Source organism: Pagrus pagrus (genome assembly GCF_965226575.1).
Source record: "Pagrus pagrus genome assembly, chromosome: 7".
Taxonomy (NCBI): domain Eukaryota; kingdom Metazoa; phylum Chordata; class Actinopteri; order Spariformes; family Sparidae; genus Pagrus; species Pagrus pagrus.
The window spans coordinates 19,602,512-19,630,454 of record NC_140191.1 but is presented as its reverse complement, the minus strand read 5'-3'; the positions used below and the strand labels follow the sequence as shown (position 1 = coordinate 19,630,454).

The 27,943-nt window shown below is 40.2% G+C and overlaps 1 protein-coding gene across 6 annotated transcripts in view; it reads right to left on the bottom strand.

Annotated features, from left to right (window-relative positions):
- LOC311260257 (protein MTSS 1-like) overlaps positions 1 to 27,943 on the bottom strand; it is a 51,123-nt gene that overhangs the window by 20,075 nt on the left and 3,105 nt on the right. For all 6 annotated transcript variants that reach the window (XM_084357867.1, XM_084357865.1, XM_084357863.1 and 3 more), the window contains exon 3: positions 22,135 to 22,208. In XM_084357867.1, coding sequence (XP_084213993.1) covers positions 22,135 to 22,208 — 74 coding nt within the window. The remainder of the gene's footprint in view (positions 1 to 22,134; positions 22,209 to 27,943) is intronic.

Below are 27,943 nucleotides of genomic sequence, written 5' to 3'. Positions count from 1 at the left end.
GGTGACAGTAAATTGAGCTATTCTAGACGGCAAATTACAACTTTCCCCTACCTTTCAACAATACATAATTTAATGTCAGTCCCACTGAGCCCATTATGACCTCCATTTTTTCCCTCTATCCATTCATTTATTCATTCATTCATCTGCTCCTCTTTCACTGCATGCACTTGTTATTCCAGAGGGTGTGGCTACAACTTGCCATAAAAGACCTTTCTGTTATACAACACCATAATCCTCATTCATTCCTGCGTTGACTTGTTTAGTCATCCTATCCATTTATCCATCCACCCACCTCTGCCATACTACAACTGCTTGTTATTCTAGAGGGTGTGGCTGATTGATGCCACAGTGCCACAGGGAGGCCACACCGCTGGCAAATGTTTTTCTCAGTAGAAAAAATGCTGTTGAGTCTGGCCCATGGCGTCAAGGGAAGAGTTTGGTTTCAGCTGATTATTCAGTTGCCAATACCACACCCACACTCCTGGATTCAATATGAGACATATTTGAATACCAAAACCTGCTCTTGGCTACATACACAGGTGCATCATTGTGGGCTCACACTCAACTGAGATTTTGTGAGATTATTGCAATACCCCAATTCCCATTTGAAAAGAGTTTACCGGAATTGCACATTTCCTTCAAGGATTCATATTCGAAAAAAAAGATACTGCTAAAATTAAGAGAAATTTGTCTGCCGATGTAAGCATTGCTCAAGACGTGGGTATGGCATAAGAACTCCTCCCATGCCATGAACATAAACAGGCAAAAATTCCAGATAACTGAGCAATAAAACTGTTTATACATAGCTACATGACAGTCATGATAAAAATAAATTAATTAATCTAAACCAATATAGGAATACCCCATATTCCACATGCAAGAAAGACTTGTGTGTTTCTTTCTCTCACCGCAGGTAGCTAATCAATGTGGCCTCTACCATGACTGCCAGTTACTGTGGAAACCATATACATATGTGTGTATAATGCATGTGCCTGCTACAATCTGAATTGGGCTCCAATAGCGTTACGACCCTGTTGCATTCTGCCATGTATAAACTGACTGACTCTGAGAGTTGTTCTGTGACTCTTGGGATAAAGTGGCTGCTAACACACATCGTCTACTCTGTCTAGCACCAAGTGACCCCTGGATGGAAATAGCCACATTGGCAGCCCCAGTTGTCTACTACGTAGACACACACAAGCTTCAATTGCTTCACTGCCAGGCCAGACCGCTGCTTTCTGTGTGTGTAGTAGCATAGCTGGCTGTCAGTAGAAATAGCTGCTGTGTGACATGGTTGTTTCAGAGGCTTGTAATTATCCCCGTACCACCAACACTTAACCAGTCCAAAAAACACACATGTACTCATAGACACTTGAGCTACACTCTTTGGTGCATCTGTGTATGAACAATGCTGAAAACCTACTGAGCAAGTAGGCAACCCTAGCCACTTTGAAAAAAAGCAAAATTTGGCCACAGCATGTTTGTGCATGATTTGTTTAGTGGTTTAAAAAACACCATCTTTCAAGGCCAACATCAACAATCAACAATGTCCCATACAGTAAAATATGAATTGTCTTGCAACTGTATTTATTTACTAAACCCACTTTGGGTTTATTAATTCTCCCACTACCTTCAAACTATTTCTATCAAGTGATTGATGAAAGTTGTAGAAAAAGCATTTTTCCCTAAATGTGTATTACATTAACACTAAAGGAACCACTGCTTTGCATATATTCCTTACAAAGCATAGTCTCTTGGTCTCTGATATTTCAGCTGTTTGTAGAAACTAGTGTCTCAAGACTCTATGGGGACATCTGTGACAGAGGTGATAGTTTTCTGTCAGAGTGTGTGTACGTGTGTGTCTGTGTGTATGAGAGTGTGAGAGATAGCATTGCAATTGATGTCTAGTTGCCAAGTCTGTCTCTGTCCTCAACCCCCATCCAGACTGTTCCTTGGAATGTCACACTGTGCTGACACAGGGAGTGTGTATCTGTCTGTCTGTCTATATGTGTATGTGTGTGTGTGTGTGTGTGTGTGTGTGTGTGTGTGTTAATGCATTTTGTATAAAAGCATTAGAAAGAAAGGACTTTGAAAGGGCACTAGGTTCAATGCAGCAGGAAGCAATATGACACAGATCCTTTCCTATAAGCCTGCTTTACTTTTCAAAGCACCAGCACTGTTGGCCTACAACCTTAAAAACAGCACTGATTCATCAGAAAACATCTAGACGTTTTAGTTTATTAGACCTTATTCATCTTGTTTCTATTATAAACTATATTTTTTAACTTGTATGCAGTCCCATGTCTCAAAAGGCTGTAACCATGTCTTCTCACAAAATAAACTTGTTATGTTACAAGCAGATGTGATGATGTTAATGATATTATATGGTAGGACTTTGTTGTTCTTTCTGTCCCTCTCTATGTGGCCCAAACTGCCAACTTTTATTAGTATGCCATATTTGTAATATGCATTGAGATGGTACAGGCTTCTAAAAGGTACTCGTGCAAATGTACATCCTATGGTTTGCCCTTTTTAAAAATCAGCACCATTTTACATTTCTGGTTAACCCAATGAAGAAGCATGGTACACACCAAGCCACAGATCTCAGCTTGTCATTAGAGGATGGAAGGAAAGCTTATATGAAAAGAGAATTGAGTGAGTTAGGAAAGAGAAAAAAAGAAAGAAGAGAGGGAATGGTCAGAAAGGTAAATGTTTAAAAAAGTTTTTCTGTACATTCTAATGAAAGAGGATAAACACTTAAGGGGAGAAGGAAAAATGGAGAAAGAGTGAGAGTGATTTGGCTTGGGTAGTTCTGACATGAAGTTCAGAGAGGCTTGCTAGCTAAAAACCAACTCTGTATGGGCACCAGATGGTCTCTGTTAACTACGGGCCAGTGGTTACGCTGATAAGAGACTGGAGACCATGCAGCTGGATACACACACAAACATGAATGCACTCACCCAGCTGGACAGAGGTAAGGCGATCTGTTCACCAGCTAATTAGAGAGCACTAAGGCTACATCCCCACTAAGCTGGCTAAATTTAAAAACACATCTTTTGCTCATGTCGGCGTCCAATGGAACAAAGCTGTTTTTTCTTTCACACCAAAAAATGAGCATTGACATTTTTCAAAATTATGATGTATGTTTGCATGGGAGTACTGTTAAGAAGCCAAGTTTTTGTTGCTTCAAGCAAAACAGCTGATTACACAATGTCAGTAACTTGATTATACGTTTTATCTTGTCAGCCTACTTTATAGCCATTAACTGGTAATTACATTTATAGTCTACTGTAAAAGTGCATGAATTACAGTTGGCACAGATGAAAGTAATTTGAATCACATTTTTACACTCATTCAGGTGGCTGACAACAGTTTCAGAAATGCTATACGAAATAATCTAATTTCTATCAAAGTCACCCCTTTTTTTGATAACAAACTAAAACAAATGTAACTTCTTTGTTCTCTGTAACTTTAAAGGAAAGCAACTTCTAGATTTCGTTCGTGTTAAAAAGGCCTGATTCCTGAATCATATTACAGACTATGATGTCTATGAAAACATATCTGACACACGCACACCACTGACTCCTAGCTGAGCAGTTGGCATGCCCAGATGGAGCCACCCACATAGCACAGATACAGGCTAGCATTTCATTCATTGATTTATATTTCTGCTCTGTCAGTCTGGAGCCTACTGTAAGTCTACAGTTACATTTTTCAATAAATTGAGTGGCTCGTTGTGCAGAGCTTTAATGAATCTTGTAGGAATTAATGTGTCAAAAAGATCAATCAAAAAATTAGTCACAAAAATCTACTATGCCGTAGATCTATTATCGTATACTATATCATCAGATTAAACAGTTAAGTGAGGAGAAGTGCATGGACAGCAATCTGCATGGTCTCCAAGGTCAAGGGCTTATAATAGCCTGCTCTAATAGTTGGCCTGGACTCCTTGGGAACCAAGCCCACCTCTTCATTCATCAATAGCTGCTGACAGAAAGTCAGCTTGCCTGTCTGCCCACACACACAAACACACGCACATACACTCGACAGTCAGCAAGTCTAGCCTCATCGGCCACCAACACATGCAAGCGAGGGGGCGAGCAAACACACGCACCTGCTGCAGTGTGACCAGTGCTGACACATAAAAGCTCTGGACTGTCTGACTACAGCTCGAGGCAGCTGTCACCCAAAGACAGGAGAAGGGAAGAGGAGGAGAAGATGAGCAGAGAGCAGAGGAGTTGAAAGATAAGTGGAGAGGGAGAGAGAGTTGTGTACAGTTGGATGAGAGATCTTCCTGTCCTGGGACATACTTTAGTTGATAGGTATCTTAAGTAGAGCAGAGTACTATGGTCATATTATTAGTGTTGCTGTTTGTCAGTTAATTTTGCTCTTTAATGTTTACAAAGGTCTCAAAATTGAAGTCTTCTATTGTGAAATCTGCATTTACTTTACTAAAATGTGCTGACATGAACCAAAGACTGGTCCTGAACGAGCCAAAACTGATTGTGCAACATCACAACTGGTACACTGTATAACAAATCACCACCCGCAGCACCTGAACCTATGGTCACGAACATGCTGTAGATTATAAAAAAGACATACAGTAACTAGGGCTGTAAACTACTGACCATTATAATTCTAACAACCGCTCTTACTACGTAGCACAGTATTCACTAAATACAGACAGGAGAGATGCGAGACTGACATGAGGAGATGGCGGATCATTGTCCAGGTTGAAACTCATGAAGCTGTTTGTCAATGGTTTGCATAACAGTCAAATGAGGCAACAAAAGAGTGTCTTTATGCCGATGGTGAATTACAGGTGAATGTGTAGCTTAGTGACAATACTCAACAATGTAGTGGGTTGTAATACTGACTGCAATTCGACAAAGATACTCAGATAAACATAAGAGTATCACTGTAAACTATAGTCGTGAATGTATGTCAGTGTGCCACTGCAATGCAGTGAAATGCATCCTGAATAGTAATACTTGAAACTCTGATTACCCTCTTCTACTTTACATTGCTCTCCTCTCCTGAAGGCTATATCACCTTGTATCTCCTGTTCCCCTCTTGTGCTTCTATTTTTCCTTCCCCTCTGCTTGTTCTTGTTTCTTCTTCTCTACTATTCTCATCCTATCCCCTTTTTTCCCTGTCTTCCAAATGACTTGTCCTCTTTCACCCTTTCATTGCCATTCCTGCACTCCTCAATTTATTCTGTCATCTCATTGCTGGTGTGGGAAGTAGAAGCTGCATAGAGATTCATTACAGGGGCAAATAAGTGTATAGAGAGATCGTAATGGAGAGAAGAGTTTTGGACTGATGTCCACTAAACAGAGCAAGGCTGGTAACAGTAAGTGTGTCAGTGTGCCACTGTAGAGCTGTGGCCTGAATACTAATGAGCGCTGTGCTATTCTAGTAAAATTTTTACAGTGTTAACATAATGCTAATTGGAAAATAGAGAAAAATGTGTCATCATGAGTGGGAGAGGAGAGCTGGAGAGACAGGAGAACACAGACAAAGGGGCCATATATTGAGTTTTTGTTGTTAAGGATGTGGATGTGAAGAAGTGAGGAGGGCAAAAGTTGACAGGGAGAGGAGAAAGTCTATAGATGACAAAGAGGAGTCATTTGTCACTTCTGTGTGGTTCTGCAGTGTGAATGCTAACGAGGTTTTGAGGCCTCACATAAACAAGAGAAGATAGCTGACAAATGCACCCATTGCTCCTTGGGTCCCTCTCTATCCCATTTGGATGCTTTCTGAGCTACTATACGTCCCCCCCTGTTATTCCTTCCCTCTTTCACTCTTTCTGTCTCACAGCACTGTGGCGTGAATGGATGCTAAAGCAATGGATGGGAACCAATTAAGATAACAAGAATGCATTGCTCTTGTCTACAAAATGCCACCATCCGTTTTCCTGTCACGCTCTGTGGTGTGCTGCTGTGCTATTGCTCATCTTGGACATTTGCTGCACACCCTGTCCTTATTTACAGAGAAAGGGTGATTTCCATTTGCCCAATAAATCATCATTAAAACTTTTAATATTCTGCATCTGATATCTATCACAGAAATAATGATACAGGCAGTGTATAGGACAATGCAGCAGGACGGTCATCCTGAGCATACAGCTTATGCAAACGAGGAGTGCTTCATGGTCAAATGGTGAAATGACTGGTCGAGTTGGTCACCTGACTTCAATCCAACTAAAAAGGTGTTTCACATACTTATGGCCGCACTGATGGAATAAAAGCCCCCCAAAACAAGAACTAACTGAGGAATGGTGCCAGTGCAGGCCTTGCAGAGCATCAAACAAAAAAGATTGCCGATGTTTGATGATGTCTACAGTCAGAGAAATTAAACAGCATGACACCTCTGCCTGGAGACAAACTGTAAAGCAGAGGAATACAGTATGGACGTGTGATCTCTGGAACTCACATGATGTACAAGAGGAGTACAAGACAATACTATGAGGGTGGTCTCTAGACACAAATCCTTAGCTATCAAACAGTCTCCAGGCAGACTTGGTATGCAAATTCATGCTAACTGGCTTACTGTACTCTTACAACGCTATGTCATATGCACATATTGGCTTCAGCTGCAGATTGCAATGTAAATGTAGGTCATGCAGGATTTTCACCCCCCTCTGCATCCCCTTTATTCCACTGTATTCCTTTGATTTATTCTTTTGAGCTGCTCTCTCTCTGATCTAGTTCTCCATCGTATACTCCAATCTTTCTATGCTCAGTTCACTTTTCTCTCTTTCTAGTCTTTTTCTGTACTGGCTTAGGGCTCTGCTCCCACCCATCGTCTCTGATGTCTCTGTGAATGTAGTACCATAGTGTTAACATGGTGCCTGAGTTAATCCAGTCAGTAAGCAGTTGGCCAGTTCAGTGAGCGGTCAGAGTCAAGACAAAAATAAATGCTCAAAGAGAAGTTGAGAAAGTCCCATGGGAAAGTACATGATGGAAATACAGCATTTTCACAGCACTGACTCAATAGTGAGAAATGTTTCACAGTGTTGTATAAAAGAATATTTGCAACATTGTTGAAGAATAGCAATATATTAATTGACAAATGTCTTAATAAGAAAAGCCTGCATAGTCCGTGGTCCATGTTATCTTAATGTCCACCACACACAGTAGCACCAAGTTAACATCTAATCATCACTTGGGCTTCAGACCTGCATATTTTGAGCAGTGTGTACTCATGCAAAATGCCCAATCTCGGGTATGTGTGGGTGTTGAAATACACAAGTTTTGATGACATGCTGAATCTACAGGCATTGTACTGTTGGACAATATGAACTACCGCAAGTGCAGTTGCAATTCTGTCTCATCTGCATTCAAGGTATCAGATGTGATGCGAACAAATAACTTCCAAAATCTTATACACAAAAATGTCAGTTGTTGTAATAGAACTGACAATATAATATACCTTCTCTGATGGTTAGTGTCTGCATATTGTTCTACCCAGCATGTACCCAGACTTTGACCAATTAAAGCCACCAACGAGGGGGTTTAAGCGAGTCATGACCAGAAAGCGCGAATGAGAGAGACACATAGAGAGAGATAATAGATTACCCTAGAGCCCACTCTTGCTCTTTTCCACACTGTGGTGCCCCACTTTTTCTCTAATCTCCCTTTCTGGTCTGACATACATTCCACAGACAGATCATAGACAGAAAGGATTTACTAGGACCACTACCAGTGAAGTAAATCCATAGCTCTATTGCCATCCTTATTTGCGATATGCAGAAGTGAGAAGAAGCGGCTATGATAACTGCACCTTCAATCAATGCTAAAGCAACCTTTTTACAAATATACTGGACAAATTAGATAGTGTTTGGTGCATTGTGCAGACTAGCATCACGTCAGCACATGGTCAGAATGTGCAAAAAGGCTGATGTCACAGTTAATCATTGACAGGGAAAGGGACAAAAGTTCATATCTCCACTGCAATAAATGAACGCAACAACAACAACTGAATAAACTAAGGTCTGAGTCAGAGGGTCTGAGTCACGTTCACCCGTATGCAAACTAACGCCACAGTCAAAGTAGCCCGTCTTACTCTTACACTCAGTTTAAACTAAAATTCTGTTATTCTTTACATTGTGAACATGGCAGAGATATTTAAGTTAGATTTTAGGTGAAAATCTCACATACACTTGTCTCAATAATACATTATAGTAAAATAAATGTAACTTTAAAAAAGTATCAGCAGTAGAGAACTTTGTCACAACACCTACGTGTAGATCATGTAGAGAAAAACAGGTAATTCAAGTAAAGAGGGAGGAGAAGGTATACATAAAAAATTAGAGAGAATTTAGACCATGTAGACACATGCTCTTAGAAAGCCTGGAGAAAGTTTTCATGCTCAATACTGTCAATAAACCATCTAGAGGCTTACGCAAGAGGTTTACTTGGAAGTAACAATTTCAAAATATTTCTACTGAAGCCATAACGTTGTTTTGGTATGGGTGTGCACAATGAACAGCACTGTAGTAACCTTTATTTTGTGTAAGCCCAATGGCAATGTGTGAAATGTTTCATCAAAGACTAAACATTTATTCAGATGTGCATTATCCAATCACTGTTCTAGACCTACACAGAAAAATACCATACTACCGATATTTCTGTTAATACCTATAATGCTATAATAGCAAATGCTATCTGGTGTCAAAACTTGCTTGTGCATGTTCATCAGTAGACCATGTGTATTTACAGGGTTTATCAATAATGTATGAAATTTAAGTTCTCCAATACTATTGCCAAAATAACAGTCTCATTTAAAATTACATAAAATCCTGTCTGCCAAAGCAGCAATAGGGATAGCACATCTGTTACTGACCCAAGGCAATTAATGCTATTCGGAACACTTTCATCATCCTTTGTTTGCAGCTGTTGTTTGCAAACAGAGGGAAATTATGCCAGGTAGAAAGCAAAGACAGATATAACAGTGTTGAAAAGTAACACACAATACAATAATCTTATCAGCAATTCAGTTTAATGTGTGGGCTGGTTTTATTAACATGTGGAAAAAACAACAGGAGGATGAGATAAAAGACACAGATTTAATGTATCTTTATGGATGGTTGAAAACGCTTGACTGTTGCAACATAGGAGCCCAGCATCAAAGTGATGAAGAAGAAACATTAAAATTTGACCAGATGATCTTTAATGAATGTGACTTTCAAAAATGTAACAAAATGATGAAACTTTGGTTGCTGAGGGGAAATCCGCCCTGAAGCACAACATACACAACCTATCTTTCCTTGTCCTTAATTAAGAGTAACACGTTTTTGCTTAGCAAGGTTAGAAAACAAGACAGAAGTCTGTGGTATAATTAACAGACACATGAAAGCAACAAAGATCAGGTTCTAGCCTTATTTGACACTTACTAGAAACCATACAGGGCATCTATAATATTTGGCTTTCCACCTTCTGCACTTTGTATGTGAACAAGCCTATGACCTTTCCTTTGCCTGCAGGGAGTGAGACTGAGAGGGCTCTAGTCTGTGAGATACTGGTCATAATTTAAACCAGACACACACTAGAGAGACTGAACTGTTTGTCAGTACAGCACAACACTGCCTTGTTTGCAATAATGACCACCAGATTACATCTACCATGTGTGTGTGTGTGTGAGCCTTTGCATACACATATGTGTGCACATGTGTGCTTGTGTATGTGTAAGAGCCCCTTATGCTGTCAAAGATTTAGTGAGGGGACATTCTCCACCCAAGTGTCACCCCATATCCATCCTCCCGCCCGCCCACGCACACACACTCACATACATATACACACTCTTCACACAAACACATCATTCATTCAGAGTGTTTTATGAAGTGTCTATAGGACGATAGGGAACAATCCAGACACTGAAAGCTCACTGAGTCAACCCGCTGACTGAGTAACTTAAATGACTGACCTTAACCATTATTTATCCATCTATCAACCAATACAATGGCTGTATTATCTAACACACTCAATGATAAGTTCATACCTATTAAAATCTATTTAAAGAGCGGCATGCAACATGCTTGTTCAGCACAGTTGACAAGACATTCATTGACATATTTGACACAATTAATGTGCAGATTAAGGTCACCTTGCTTTATTTTCAAAGAATAAAGTTATTTTCCAGTGACAAGGGAGTACTTAATGAGGTAAGTTCCAAGTTCACCTTCAATGGGCACGCTGCAGCAGATGGCTCACCTGCCCTGTTACACAGCAACAAGCTAATGATGGTATCCTACTGTGCGTGTGTTTCTATCTTTGAGCATTTATGCAAGTGTGTGGCTGTTGCACTCGTTTCGCCTGACACATCAAAAATGAGCCAATCTGAGGATGCAAACACGACTTTGATATCTGTTGCTTCCCCATGCAATCTAGCTCTTGCTCTCCTCCATCACAGCCCCCCATGCATCTTCCCATCTTTTTCTTTGTCCTTGAGGGGAGTTTAAACTAAGCAGAAAGTTCCTGATGATGAACAGAACATGGTTTGGTGTTGCTGTCACCGACCGGCTGTGTACACACCTGGTCTCGACAGCCTGGATACACACACAGGAGGTGAGGGTGAAAATGCAGAGGAGAGGAGGACGTGGATTTAGTGAGGAAATTAAATAAGAAAAAAAGAAGGTGGAATAGTGAGACTGAATAAAAGGAAGAAACTGCATGCCCAAATGACTTTGCTTAATATTTATGGAAGGGAAAATGGGAAATAAGTTAATAAACACACTTACTTCTGTTGTGATTAAGTGAAATTGAATATAACCATTTTGTTGCATTTCTGTTTTCTGGCTGAAACATGAGACTAGGTCAACATTGCAAGGACTGCCAAAGTCTTTGTCAAAATAAAAATAAATGGCTTTAGAGCCAAAGATCCAGACACAAAGTTCTCATTAGGTCAGACTAATCTTCCACTGAGTCATACAGCACTTGGCCTTTCACCAGGATCTTGGAGGGCAGTGCTCGGAGAGTAAGCTTAACCATCTCTCATGAAATCCAGTGCGAGTCTATAAGAGTGCGCATGGTAGTTTAGAACAAAAGCAGACTTTGTTAGGTCATAGCCTGGCTGCCGGGATGTGGTCTTGTGTCAATGTGTTCAATGTTAACGCTAAAGGAGAGAGAAACCTAAAATTAGCACTCACTGCCACAACACACACACACATTCAGCAGACAGAAGCAATTACACACACAACAACACTTGTATGTGAAGGAAACTCATGTCCAGACAGGCTAGCTTGGTAGCCCTCAGTTTCTCAGGAAGACACACACACACACACACACACACACACAAACATGCAAACAGAAGCGATGTTATCAGCCCACTACTTCCTTATCACTTTATAATAAGTGGTGAACATTTAGGAAATGTCAACAACCTAAAGTCCATCAATGCATTTTTTCCACCAGAAAGGAGAATCAATTTGGCAGCTTGCTTAACAAATGCTTATCAAATCACCTCAGCAGTTTAAGTCTGAAGTTAAAGAAATGTGTTTTGAAGTTGGACTTTGCTTGGAGGTCAGATGTTCCAAATCCAAAGCTCGCCTGTCAAACCAGGTTTATGTTTAAACAAAAACAGAACGCAAACTGCGCTAACATCTACAAACACTTGTGTGGACACACATTGCATGCACAAGTAGCCAAACACACAGAGGATTCTCTGCTTCCTTTTTTGGCTCAGACACTCAAAGGTGTTTGGCCTACTCTCCCCTGTGTCTCATTCAACATACACATTCATTCTTGCTCTCTCCTAGAGAGAGAGTGTCCTGTCTTACCCTTTCTGTTCCACACATACACAGTCAAACCCTCACACATTTGTGTCCTTTAACTCATGACAAGGGCATTTCTGAGTCCAACTCTAAGTTTGCAGCGTCCATGGGCAGATGTCCGTATTAAAGCAGATGGTTGCGGTAAATCTTTCACAGACACTTCCTTGTATTTCCTATGTTAATGTGTTTTATAGTGCAAACTAAATGGCAAGGCAAGAGAGTCTACCATGAGACGTGACAAAAGAGTTTGACCCATAAATTCTCAAACAGTGGAGAATAAGAGCAGCACTAAATCAGTCTGAAAAATCTTTTGTCTGTGAGCCTATGAGACGCAGAGGTCATTTCGTGCATTTTAGTCTATATGACTGAATCTCTACATGTGCTAGGCATGCACATGTGTGCATGTTCACATGAGGGTGTGCAAGCTTGAATTAGTCTGAGTCTTTGCGTGAGTGTGTGTATTTGACCCATTAACTGATTTAATTGCTGGTTCCAGCTGGTTCAGTAGGATTCCCAGGATGAGGTCAGGGTGAACAGAAGAGAACAGAGGGTGAATTGAGAAGCACGCAGCTCGTCCATGGGATGGGATCTAGGTCCAGGCTGGGCAGAGGACAGGAAATGTATACGGCCAGGCTGGTTTTGGACTGAAACTAGACATAGAGGACAGAGCTCTTTCAGAGAGGGCATTGAGACAGTGGGCTAGTTCAGGATCTAAGGCTGCTCTCTAACAAAGGCCAAGCCATGAACTGAGAGGGGCAAAGAGGATTTTTTTCCATGGAGCTGTATGGTGGTCTGTCCATGGCAGAGCACACAGAGCGTGCTTACACAGAATTAGACTGAATTCTGTACCACAAAAAAACTCAGTTCCTCGCATTCCAAGTTTGGTTTAGAAAGCCGGTGTGCCCGTGATCGTTTTAACAGAAAATGTGACTTCTGTCTTGGAGCCTGTCAAGTTAAAAGTACATCTAGTTCAGGTAAAACTTGCTGGATTATATGGAGTTTGTGGGAGCAGCTCAAAAGGATAGGACAAGATCAAACCAGAGTGTCTACTGATTTCAGACTATGCAACTGGATCACCTCTCTACTTTAATCAAAATAGGCTGCATGTGTGCTAATTCACAGTAATTATATGGCCCAATGTCACTCGGTAAAAAGGTATGAGACAGAGGGAACAGAGGCCTCATTGATGAAACAAGTAGGGCATGCATGTGCACACAGATAAATATGTGTAGAATGTTGTTGCCTGTATGTATCCAAAAGGTCTAACCCGTGCACACTCATGACGATCAACATGCGGTTGATTTCTCTTTCTCTTTCTCACACACACATACACACACCTTTAATCCTTTAATAACATGAACTGTTTGGGCCCCTTGGACTCATTCTAACTGAAAGACTAGAGAGATCTAGTATCTAATTCATGTAAATCACTAATTCTTTATCTCCCATTTAGTCTTCATGGGCCCCACTGTTTCACCATCATCATCAACTGCCAAGACTGAAAAGTTAAAATAAGTGGGATTAAATGTGAATATGTCATTTAAGCCAGTAAAAGTGACAGGCATATATAACAGATAACAGTTGTGACAGCTTCTGTCCTGCATTAGCAGCGGCACCAAATGCATTAGCAGACTGGAAATAGTAGAAGGTAAAGCTTTAGAGACATCTGGGTTTTACAGCCCCACTTACCATGAATATCTGCTAAGCACAGCAACATAGCATGAGCAACAATTTATATATAAAATATAATATGCATGTAATCTCCTATTTCAAGTTTTTTTTTCTATTTCAGAGGCATTTTTTAAACATATAAGAAATATACTGAAGATAGTTCAAAAGGAAGAAGATACACACCTCTAGATTGGAAGATATTTTCGGATGTTGAACTCATTGTACGCACACAGGGGCCTCAGTGGAACTAAGTTATTCCATAAGGAGGGATGGCAGTGATGTTAATGGGAGAGGTTATACAATGGGCTAAAGCTAGGCAGTGTATGGAGGTCATGAAGATGAAGCACAGCCACTTTGTCACAACTACAAGCAAGCCAGCAAATATGGAGCAATGAGAGAGGCATCTCAACCAGTAAACCAGGTACAGTGAAACCAGCACTGGGTTGTTTGCCTGCAAAATTCCCATTTACACTGTTACACTTTCATTATGACAAAATTGTATCTTTTCATGCTGTGGATTCTGATCAGGGATTTAGCATCACACCCAGTACTTCAACACATCTTAAGCAAATCAATTGCATAAGGCCCCTCTATGTCTACAGAAACCAGAAATCATTAAAGTTTCATAAAGGCTGCATCTCACTCAGACATACTGGGCTGCTTCCAGTCTAAAGTCAAGTGAGGTTATATTTGGTTGTTTTGTTTTTCACCAATGATTCAAGTAAAAAAGAAGGCTGTATTGGCTTTTTTGCAGTCAGAGAAGAGGGACAGACACTGGATTGATAAAGACATAAAGTATACCTGGATAACAGCAGTTATTGTAATCATGACAACAGGACTGAAATAATGACAGCAATAGCTGGCACTGGTCCAAACTGACAGGCATTGTGTAAGAACTGGTTTGTCATGTTTAATGCTACAGTGTCATTGTACATTAGGACAAGATGCATATGACTGGTAGACCTAAGGAACCAGAGGTCTATGTCCAAGGAATATAAATGTTGATCATACAGGGGGCTATGACTGCACATACATAAAAGTCTTAGGCCTTTTAGCCATACAAATATGATAAAAAAGCAATTTGTTAAAGGAATAATTCATTTGTCATCTATTCTCTCAAAAGGCAAAACTAAAAAATACTGTTCATTGTTCGTGCCAGGGAGCATTTTACAAAGCTAACTGCATATATGCATATATGTAAATACAATTCTAATTATATGAGCTGTTGAATCAATAATTATTCTTACTGTAAGTAATCTGAATAACTGGCTAGGCGACTGGAGCATTAAAGTAATTATCACCTTTAAGAAACAACTCTACAACTTAATAATCATTTTAGGCCCAAATCGATCAAACAAGCTTCTACATGCTAGCTCTGTGGCAGGTGTCTATTTCAACTCCAAAGAGTCAGACATGCCCAAACAGACTCAACAGTAGAGCTGCTGACAGAGCCACTGGGATTAATATATACACAGGGATACACACACACACACACACACACGGACATAGACAGACCGTGACATACTGTATATGTATGCACACAAGTAGTCACTCTACATGCAGAGACAGAGTCCTGACAGCTGCCAACCAACATGTGACACAGCTTTGGTTATTTTTATAACTGTGAACAAACTATTATGCTATGGGTGGTGTAAGAAATTTTGTTTTGCATGTGTGCGAATGTTGTTTTTAAGAAAGTGGCAGAGATTTATTATTTACCAATTACATGGTAAATATTTTCGATGTTCACCCGTGCTAATTGTGTACTACATATTCCATGATTACAAGCTATCACGACTCAACTGAAAAAATTGTTTTTCTCGAGGACATTGGTTTTCAAGGTCAGTCTCTGGGGTTTAAAGATGGGTCAACAGAAGACTTGCACAAACCATCTAATTATGCCTCAAAACTGGTTAAACTTGCTCTGTGTACACCTAAGAAGATGTATTTTAGGATGCTAAGGAGCCTTCCAACTGGTATGCTCAGTCCCTGCCTGAGAGGTAGTTCATAATGGCCTCCGACTTCACACCCCTTGAGCAAATATGTCTGTTCTTAGTTCAACAATATGCAAGTCTTAGAAAGGGTCAAAATTACATTACTGTGTTAACGTCTGCTCTCCTTGTCTGCTCTGTTGCATGGAAAGACTTCATCTCCCTATGCAGCCAGGTTGCAGTCAGCCGTTTCACCATGACAGGGTCGAAAGAAATATCACTACTCAACCACTCCGTCATTCTCACACTTACTTGGTGAATGGAATACAACAAAGAGGTAGCATTGATGCGTGCGTACACACACACACACACACACACACACACACACACACACACACACACACACACACACACACACACACACAAACAAGCTAAAAAAAGATGCACACACTGGCACATACAAACAGACACGTACACAAGGCTATAATACGAAGAAGGAAACTATGACGAAACGATAATTTGATACAAAACAGAGGGACAGAGGGGATCTACATGGAACATGAACTAGCACCAGTGAAACAAGGGAAATGATTATTCTTTGGCCCCCTCTGTTCTCCTCTGTTCTCTCTTTATCTCTCTCTCTTCATGGATTCAATAAGGCTTTGTCTCATTCTTCACCAATGACCAGCGCATTCTGAAGGAGTTTTCAGAAGGACAGAATATGATCCAGATTCCTTGGTTTTGTCTCACCCAACAGCCGAAAAAAAAAAGGTAAAATGAAGATAATGAAATACCGAGTCGTGTGTCAAAAGCTATTGGTCGGGCTTAACCAAATTATTGAAGAAAACATTGGTAACTTTTGAGTATTTAACAAAAAAGGACAATAATTTGCATAGAAAGCAAGAGTACTTTAGAATAACAGTTATGCAGTACATACTTGTCTTCTACCTGTACTTGGACTCACCAAGTCAATCTTTAAATGTCTTCTGAACTGTTTAGTTACCTAGTAGAGGTGGGGAAACATACATCATGACACTCTATTAAACAACTGAGCACTGACACACAAAAACTAACTTCATTGCAATTCAAAGGATGGCTACTTTAATGTACTGCAGTGAAGAAACATATTGGGGAGGTGATAATGAGGTTAGGAGATTATTGACAGAATGTGATGTGAATCAATGAGCCATCCTGCTCATTTAACTTGTTTGGTTTAAACAAGATTAATTAACTGATTCCAAGAAGTGCACTAAAACCCTACTGACAAAAGCTTTACTCAATCCACCATGATGAAAGTTACTGTTATGGATATGCACAGATTCTGTTAAAAAATGTAAAACATCATGGTAAATACATAACTTTGAACTATGCTGTTCCCATTTTAGAATAAAACAAACCCTGTACAGGCTGGCCCCGTAAATCTGGATCAATATAACTAAATATTCCTTGCCCTACTGCGTGGTATATCACATTTTTTATTTTAACAAATTCACAAACACTTTTGCTAACAGCTTGTTGTCAGTCTCCTGGACATTAGTCCATGTGGCCTGATGTCTGAGTACCTCTATCAAGTCTGACCCAGAACATGTTTAATCATTAACATTTAATCACATGAGTTTAAATCAAATAGACCCATTAGAGCTATGAGAGCAAACACTATCCCACTGCTTCAAGGCAAAAGCAACTCTCTGGCTGCATAGTGTTTGCGCTAGCACAACAAAGATACAGGTGAGTGTCAGCATACACTGTTGTCAACTTTAAGGGCAGGTTCAAGATTCATGTTAAGAAATCCAAAAGAGCAAACCCTGACAAAGATACAGAGGCTGAGAATAAGGACGGTCAAAGACAATAGATAGAAAGACATGGAAGAAGGGGCTGCAAACAGTGGCCAAAAGAGACAATATGAGATATGGAGCAAAAAAGGGTACATGCTTTCATATTCTGTTCCTCAGTTATAATGAGTGAGTGGATTAGTGTGAAGACAAACACAATGTAAACACACCTGAGGATGCAGACTAATCCCTTGTCATCAGAATTGCTATAGGCAAGATAACTTTTCACACATTATTAGTAAGTCTGAAAATTCAACAAGTTTCCATCACGGATTAATGAAAGATTTATTAAACATTTTGGATAGGGATACAGCCGATACCAAAAACCCATAATTACCTGTTTCTCATGGCCGATACCTATAACTGATATTTCGCATTATTGTATTTCAAAAACTTCCTAACCTTTAGTTAATCCACGCCTGAGGGTAAGAAAGGCTAAGAAAATTTGGCTTAATATTATCTGGTCTATTTTCAGCTAGAATTCACCATTACAAATAAATAGCGGATAATATAAATTTCCCAATATCGGCCGAATATATATCATGCATCCCTTATTTTGGAAAAATGTTTGTTGTTGATATGACACACTGACACTAAGTTTAACAAATAAAAAGGCTCCCTCTTTCCAATAAGATCCTTCCCATTTTAGTCTTGGAAAACTTGGATGAAAAACGTTGATGCAGGAATATGACGAAGATCATCAGGAAAAGTGCAGTTTCATTTTGAGAAAAACGTATCATCTATGAAAATGTACAGTAAAAATCATTTCTCTGGTTACATATCAAGAATAAACACTACAGAGACTTGCAAAAGGCAGCTGTCAAACAAGTAAAAACTAGAATGAAAGGGGAGATGCCAAAGCACACTTCAATGTACTCTATCAGACCGAGACAACAAAGCTTAGCAAGTCCTTTGTGCATACAGTAAGTCTGAACATAACACAACAGAGCACAGCGAAACAGGTGGTTTTGGCTAATCCTCGCTCTGTGTTTGGGTTTGAATGAGCCCATTTGGATGTGTAGAGGTGTGTGAGCATCTATGTGGCTATGAGTTCGTAACTCTCTGTTCATTTGCAGTTGAGTGTTACATACTGTACATTTTTATGTTTGTGTTCCACCAAAGCAAGCAGACCCAGTCTTTTCTGTGTCCACTGTCAGCTCCAAAAGACTCTGAATAATAGAGCACAACAGAGGAAAAGAAAGGCTTTGTCTAGAGACTTAAGTCCGTCTTTCTTTTATTCAAACTTTCTCCACTTGGCATTCCAGTTATTTTATTTCACTCAACTGTAAACTAGTAAGCTGGACTTAACCTTTTATAATCTTGACAATGAAAGGAAGAATATGCACTTCTCTCATTGTAAGTATATTTTGATAATACGCATTAATTATTGCATCTTAATCCTCTATTTTTTTCTAACCCTAACTATGCTCTAATTGGGTGTCTTAAACTTCCATGGTCCATGTAATGCAAAAACAGATGCAAGTTTGCGAAGTTCTTCTCCTCTGTTCATCTTTCTGAATACATCTGGTTCTCATAAATCACTTAAAATGCAGAAACACAAACAGCATGCAATAGTTGCTAATTATTAGAGGCTAGATTCTTACACTGGACCATTTCCAAAACTCAGTCGAAAGTTTTTACTACACAACAGTGATTAGCTCATGCACTGAGCATTTACTGATGTTGACACTGGAAGACAGTTTCACAACCACAGTGTGTTTTGCAGGATGCAATTGTAGTTATATTGCTGACACAGGATATTCATCATAAATCAACAGACATATCTTAATTAAAACAACGTCCATTAATATTTAGATTGCAATGAATGTGTTTATTTTGTTATCAATTACACATGAAACAGAGTGAAAAGAGAAAAGCAAACATTTGACAACCTCAATGGTGTGGTAAACAGATCAGTAATGGTGTTTTGACAAAACATCTTATGCACTGTTGTTATAAGGACAACTGTGCCAAATTCATGTCTTGTTTTGGGGTTACCTGTGTGATAAGTAAGAAAGAATATTCAATCAGCAGTTAATCAGGCCCACGGGATGAAATATGGTTCAGTTGGCCTCAGTTCAAAAGCTATTGGTCTGGCTTTACCTAACTATTGTAGAAAATATTGATACATTTTCAGTACTTGACAAGCAAATCACCATATCAACAACAGTAAGTATAATAACTTGCATGGAAAGCGACAGTACTTCAGGTTAACTCCCCTTACAAGAGAAGAAGGTTAGTCCGGAGCCCTGTTATCATATTAATATTTGAACAAAGATGCATATGTGAACACAACATTGCAGTCCAATGTTCACGTTCTGAAAACACTCATTTATGTTAATGTATTTTTCAACCTTCTGATCATGCTGTTTCAGTGATAACACTGATAAAAGAGTTGCAGATTAACTTTGATCTAAACACCTATAAACATAACGGCGGCCACACATCAAAGTCTGCTGAGTCTACTGATCAGCCCTTGATTTTTTATGAGATTCCATCACTGCCAATATCTGCAGGGCTATACAACAGTAGAACCATTACAAAGCCCGCCAAAATGCTTGTTCTCCTGTTTAGGAGGCGAATCGACCTTTAATGTATGTGCTGTTAAAACTCTAATTATGTTTATGATTGTGCACATTTATTAGTCTTATTCTTACTGTAAGAAGAAGAGGAAGATTAACGGCTGGCTGTCTCTATTGTGTGGTGGTAGGGAGAAGGGCTGTTGCCTTTACTTACTTGAGCCCCTTACACACACACTCACACACACTTGATTTCCATGCCATCATCATGGTGATGGCTATAGGAAGCAGGTGAGGACTTGGAGGCACACATTAGGGACAAGAAGAAGTCATAATTTTTCTATAATATGGCTTCAGCAGCCTCTGCCTAATTATGACAAGCAAACAGAAAGTGGTGTGTCTGTCAGCCTGTACCTTATCTGATCTAGACACAAAACCATACAGGTGCTCTGCAAAAGTTGTTGTAGCAAGCACACACACACACACACACACACACACACACACACACACACACACACACACACACACACACAGGCTGTGATGTCTTTAGAAAATATACCTTGATCTTTTGCTTTGTGGGTGAACAATAAAGTAAGCTGATATCTTCATGGAGTACAGACAACTATCTCAGGCTCTTCTATGGGTACATGACAACTGTTTTGTAGATACGGTCGATTCCAGCAGAGCAGTTTGGTTTTGTGACAAATGAGTCCTCAGTAAATTAAACCGCAGATTAAGTTTTTTTAAAACATTTTTCTTCCCCAAAAAGATGTTAGGGCTGTTGCAGGGGCTGACTGAAAAATCTATTCAATTCTTCATGCCATACCAACTTCCAGATACCACAGCAAACTACAAGAAACATATTGCTAGTATCTTTAAAATAGGTTAAAGTTGACGCTTTGGGTTCACCACCGGGGAGCTGGCAAACCCCTAAGCGTCAGTATTTTACGACCTGGGAACGTGACTCAATAATCAACTATCTGTCTCTAGAATTGTCTACTTCAGCTTTAGCGGCAACTTTCTTTCTGACTAACTCTCCTGCCTTCGAGCAACTGTTTAATGTGCTTTGCATGGGTTCCGCTTCCCTTGAATTAGCTCAATAAATCAAATCTGCAAAAAAGTAGGGCGATAGAAAAACGATAGTAAAGATAGTAGAGAAAAACAACCCACAAAATCTTATACAAATGTTACTTTCTCTCTAATACATACAGTATTAAAAGCTATTTACTATATTGTATTGTCAAAACAATAATAAGCCCTTACAAAGTATGATAACCAAAAAGCTTACTGGCATAAGTGGTGAAAATATGAGGCTCCCTCACAACCTTTTAGGAATGTTCACTCAACTGCAGCCTGAATGTAAAATATGGTCTGTAATGTAGGTTATAAAGACTTATTATAATGACCTGCTACAATTTTCATGTGGGCAGGTTATCTACCTGTGATACAGATAGCAGCATGTAAGGCAAAAGTGCATAATAACTCATCATCCATGCTTGCCTCTATGCTGAAGAGCTCAGGCGTATAGTGAAGACTGAGCAACAGAGCACAAAGATGATAAGGGTGTTATGTGATACTGCTAGCCTAAGACACAATATGCAGAGAGAATGGGGAGGAGAAAAAGTGATGAAAGAGCAGATGAAAGATGACGCAACACTCTTCAGCTGACTGAATGTAACTCCTTCAAGGCAAACATTTATACTGTGTGTGTTAGAGAAAGGGGGAGAGAGACAAAGAGAGTATGATGACTCCCTGTACTCCCCCATCTCTCTCTCTCTAGCTCTATTCCCCCCTTCTCTTTTTCTCTCCGCAGTGAGTGAGGTGATGAATGTGTGTGTCTGTTTCAGTTCCTATTAATAGTATGGAGCAGGGCTGGAGGTGTCAAAGCTAAGGAGGGATGAGATCTCTCACTCTCTCTCTTCCCCCTCTCATACAGAGTTGAAGCAGACTCCACCAGAGAGTCCAGATGAAGCAGAGGTGGAGTATGGGTTGGAGTGGAGGGACAGGAAGCAGGGGAAAGGGGGTAGAGGTCGAAGACAAAGTCAGCAGCAGAGCTTCAAACAGCATACTGATGGATTTACTACCTATACGATAAAGCAAACAACCTGAAGAACCTCTCAGCACAGTGGGGTGAAAGACTGGACTTGCACAGTAGGGCCACACAGACAAACACACTGACACATAGGTGCCCAGACACACACACACACACACACACACACACACACACACACACACACACACACACACACTGTTTAACAGTTAACTGATTTAACCTTATTAGCACTGTGCTACAGCTGTCCAACACAACTGAAAATGACACCGATTCCTTTAAGAGATGAGAAATAGATTTGCAGTAGAAGACCACTGTCAACACACTCAAGGCTCTGAATCTGTGTGCATATTCTTACCTCGTGAGTTGGTAGCCAGGTCGGCAACTTTCTGAAAGGCATCCAGGAAGGCAGCCAAAGCAACTACTGTCGTCCTATGGAGAAAAGAGAAAAAAAAGGGTTACTAAACATCACACTTTACTGATGTGAAACGATACAATGTTTTATAAAAATAAAAAATGTAAATGAAATAGTGCAATAATCATGGCAGAGGAAGTGCCTTAAATCGTTCAAAGGATACATAAACATGGCTGATCAACTGCAGTAATTACATACAAGTATTGGCACACGTGGACATAAACTGATCAGATGAAAAATATGTACCCCGTCAGAAACACGAAAAAACATCTTTTGCATGTGTATGTGGACGTGTGGGCTACATTTTAGATTATAAAGCTTTCATGATCCCTGATTATATGAAAATTAAAGTGTGGATGGTGTCTGTATACTGCGTGTGTGTAAGCTAAAACTTAAACGTGCCCTGCTGTGTGAAGAATGTCTATGTGATTACTTAGAGACCACTGGAATCTGTCCAGCTCAGCAGAGCAGCTCTTGAGCTGAGTTTGCCACACTTACAGGTCAATGAAGGGATGAATGTGGGATCTACCCTGTTCAGCTTTAAAATGGAAAAGGGGCCTGTGGCAAGTTAACAACTCATACCTGCTTCTCTGGCATTTTGTACAATTTACAAAGTATTTACAAATTTCAGTATTAAATACCGCGCATAAACAACAGACTGAGGAAAGGGCAAAATCCAGCCTGTCATAAAAAAAAAAGTAGTGGAAGCGTGGTGTAAGATTACTCTCTGTTTTACTCATTACAGACACCATCTTGTTGGTATCCTGACTTGTTGCCTGTCTGGCTGCCTGGCAGACCAGTTACTTTGCTAGCTGAGAACATGCTGCCTCACTGGCGGGTCAGCTGACTGGCACATACTGACTCATCTACTTCAGAAACAACAAACCTCTCGTGATTAAGATCACAGATATGGAGATTAAAGGGTCTTGGTGTACGTGCTGATATGATATATGATCTCCTTAATGGAGACAAGAATACATATCATTCATGAACTGCTTGGAAAATTTCTGAGGCATGTTTGGTCAGAAAAGCGTGTTTGTTGGAACACTCAATACCTTAATTTGTACACACTTGTTATCTTCCACTGGCAAACAGAAAACCATAACACAACCTGGGAATTTCCAACAGTCCATGCAGGTAGCTTTCGCAACTGGGCAAAACAATAGCTGAATAAAGGTTGGTGGTGACTCTATAAACTGACTTTTAGATGGAATTAAAGTGTCCATCATAAACATTACATAATTATTTTCTATAAAGTTTTCACTGTGAGTATCCAAAGACACTGTACTGTAAGGCAGTGGCAGGGGGGAGTAGGCGGAGTAGTCTTTTAATGCATGTCACATTGAATGGGAGGTAACTGGAGCACCCTGGGGGTCCGACCCCGGACTAATTCTAACCACAGAGCCACTGTGTTGTGCACTCTAAAACTGACGTTAGTAAAGATTTCAAATAAAATAGGTTTATTGTGATTAGACTATGTTGAGTTGTGCAGTATCTAGACAGACCCTTATCTCAATTGTCTCCAGACTGTTGTTAGACGTGTTAGTTGTTTAATCAAGTTACAGTTAACATCTAAGAGGTCTCCTATAAGCTTGATGGACTGGGTAAACAGAGCACAACTGATCAACTGATAAACTGATAAATATCCCTGATGTCAAAAATTTGTTCCAGGCCTTAAAATTCTTCTACTTTCAAGTGACAATCAAGTCTTAGCCCTTAGTCAATAATGTAACGCTCATTTCCTTTATTACTCAAAAACTTCATGAAATATTGGCTATTAAGTGCTGTGTTGTTGCAGAGCTGACCGGAGGATCCAAGGGTGGGTCCTGCAAATGGAAAAAGAAACATACGCACAGGCACACACAGATTCCTTTCTATTTAAAGCCGAGTACGGGCACCACAGCAACCTCCAACTGATATCTGCCTCCACTAATTTATACCATGAACACACACATTGCTCTATAAATCACATTTTACATGTAACTGCAGCAAAGTCTTGTTCAGTCAGGTTTGACGTATTAATCCAAAACAGGTTTGTGTGGGAAGTGGTTTTAACTGAAGCCTGTGGCTCCAGTCCACTAAGAGTACAATGTGCAGTAGTTTAATAGTACTAGCCACAATACTATGCTGTGATCTGTTCCGCGCTTTTACAAGAGAAAAGCCGAACAACTTAACCAGTTTATCCATTCACTACACTTTCAACTGTTATCAGTAGAACCTTGAAAAGAACACCAAAAACGGTCAACAGAGGAAAAATTATAGTTGTACAGAGAACTGTTAACCCTAACCCACACTTTTAAATGTTTCTGACTCATCAATAGTGAAATTGGATTACTTCTCAACAAATAAATGATGACAAAGTTGTAAAGGTAGAATAACCAGGCTTTATGGATAGTCTCAAGAAGCCTCAAGCATCTGTGGAGGTAAGTTAAAAGAAAAAAACATTACAGCTACAAGCTTTTAGGTCTACATAGTACTCCATAGGACTGCTACCATTTGCCTTCAAATCTGAAGACGCCCCTGTCCTGGAGTCGAGACAAATGACTTTAACATATCTGTTCAGCAAGGCCTTGGCCAAGCCAATCTAAACTCCCCATAGACCCTGGTGTAGAACAACAGAGTGCTCTTTATGACAATGATTAATTCAGCACTGCTGCCCCCATCCATTCTTAGTTCAACCAAAACTAGAATGTGAATGTAGAAAATCTGAATCCTACAAATTATGTGTTTAACTCCACGTGTTTCAAAAACCATCAAGAATTGTGACAGAGATAGTACTTTGAGTGTGCTTTTATATAAGACTAAACAAGTACCAACTGTACCCAAACAATAGCTGACACTGAAAAGTACAAATATCCACTTCTGTGAAGAATTCAACTGACTCTGTTAATCGAGACACAAAGGAGAATCAATTGGTCCATGATGGAGTTGCTAAACTGGTCACTGAATGCAATCGACAGAGTGTTCTCAACAAGGCGTACTGGTTCTGGTGAGCCTACATGCCCGGACGGGACCTTCATGGCCGGCTACACAATGGATGGATGGGGAAAATGGAGAGTCTTGTGCCTTGCCGTAATGGATATAGAGGACGTTGAGGACGTGTACATATTCACGTTCATGACAATCGGAATGCTCTCCCTGGGATATGGAATGTTCATGCTACTTCGGAAGCTGAGAAAGATCGCTGCCGAGCAGACCAGTGTGAGGGCTGACAACGCCAAAACTCGGAGTGCTGTGGTGGAGATGCGATCTGGCATCTCCACAATGTGCGAGTACATGGGAAAGATGCGAGCAGACGTGGCTTCTAACCAAGAGGTCTTGGTGAAGCTAAGCGCGGCGAAAGCTACAGAAGAGATGGATGAATAAAGACGGCAATACTGGCTCTCACACCATCCCAGTTAACAACCAAATAACTGAAACTAACCTATATCGATTGGATCACCTTATGACTGTGTTACACTCCAGGCAACAAGTAGAGACTGTTGTTCACTCATGATGGACCAATATAGACACTGTGCAGACACACACGTAGTCTGTTGACTGTCTAGAGCTGGACTGCAGCTCTGTTCACTGCATGCTGCTGTAACATGTACGTCAAAATACAAAAGAAATATAACTTGTGGAAATAATGTATTCTGTGGGCAACGGGGGCGGGACTAGATAAGCATCTGCTTCTCCCGCTTTCCCTTTCGGCCATGTGTACTACCTGATTTTTAACTAAGATGATGTGTGATGATGACTGTCTAATAACATGCCGAAATAAATAAATAAATAAATAAATAAATAAATAAATATAGATGTATGTGTGTACTGTATGTACCTCTATCTATTAATCTATATATAAAAGTCTATAAAGTCTAAATATTTGAGTGCTTCATCTTGAGCCCAAAAAGGCTTTATAACCATATAGTTCATAAGCTGAATCTGAAGTTTTGGGGTGGTCTGTTTCTTCACAGAATTAACTTTAGACCAGAGGGAGGTTTGTGTGTAAGCCTCACTCTGACACAGCTGCACCAACCATTGCCCACCAAATAGACCAAACACTGACAAGTTAAAAGAGGACTGTGATTAGAAATCAGCTAGCCTATATTCCACCCTGCCTTTCTTCAAAGCTCTGCACTGAGTGCATGCATGTATCTGTGTTTGTGTGTGTGTGTGACTGATGACTGCTTAAAACCAGGGGGGAAAAAACACCATATTTGGACCAAAAATGACAAATGACAGAACAGCCCCAGCACTGTAATTGGTTGATTTCCTACTTGCTTTGTGAGAGGGGAGCAGAGGGTCTAAATTACAGAGTAGTCTGCTTTAGGACGTCATTATACACACAGACATATGCCGCTACCACTGCTGGCTAGTCACTTATCCAGGCCAAGGAAGGAAGGTGGGTGTGTTTGAGTTGAGTGTGTATGTGTGTCTTTCTTTGTAGCCCAGTCCCCAAACAGATTACAGAGGTCCTTGGGTGGGGGGATATGCTGTAGTCGAAAGGGCTAGTTTGGCCAAATTTGTAGCGGCTGGAGACGGGCTTTAAAGCAGACAGAAAAAGCTTTATTTGTAGGTCACCATGAGCAAACCCAGATAGCATGCTCTTATTAGAGCTCCAGAAACAAGGGCATCGTTACAGCAAGCCATATGCCACAACCACTGCAGCCTGGAGCAGGGCGTAGGCCGAGTTTTATCGGCCAACAGCTATTCTAAAATACTCTTTCTATGAATGACACTCATCCCACAGAGGAGGAATTGATCTTTTTTGAGAGCATCAATTGACTAATACTGATAGAACAGGACCTATTTCCAAACTAATAGGTCAGTCAGGGTCAGTGATCATGTATCGTTGGATAATATATTGGGAAGAATACAAAAAGCATCTCCATTATCCACCTGCCACTCATCTAATATGACTGGATTAAAAGATCACACTTACATACTGTACCTTCAGCTCACCTTTTCATCAGTGCAATAACTGGTACATTTGTTCTTTTGTCATTGCCCCAGTGTCCAAACGTGCACACACACACACACAGACATCCTACTGCCAAACAAGCAGTCATTAGCAACAAGGCCACAAATACTCCCCTGAGTGTTAGCATGGCAGGGTCACATATTTAACCCCCGAATGATGGAGACACTTGAATAACATATCACCATTAATCAGCCTTAATACTGGGAAAATGGAAGAATGGGACACTGAGTGGCCCCTGCAAAGTATTGTTAAGTCTCTGAGCCTTTATACAACTGTCAGCATTAGTCTGTCTCAGGACACGTGGACACTTAAATGGCTAGAGAACTGCCATGCATTGTTAATCAAAGAATAATTTAGACCACAGGACATCCGTATTTACAGTACCTGCTGGACAATGAGCTTTTATTTCAGCTGTCATAAGTTGTTTGTCTCCTGACACGTGGCCACTTAAATCTAACTAGGAGAGGTGGCTGGGATTGGCATTCATTGTTTGCAGAAGACTTGGAATAATTTTGGCAGGAGGTGTGTAAATTTACAGCATTAGAAATACAAATTAAATCAGGCTTGAAGAAGACTTAATAGGGAGAAGGACACATAATGACCCCTGGACAGTATTGTTAAGAGATTAGGCTTTTGTGTTAAGTGTCATTGCTTGTTAGTATGAGGACACGTGGCCACTTAAAACTTTTTCAGAAGGGAATTGACACTGACATCTTATGTGAAAGTCCAGATCAAGTACAAAATCAGTCAATGAAATGACATTTTCATGTATGGGGGGTACACGGGTAC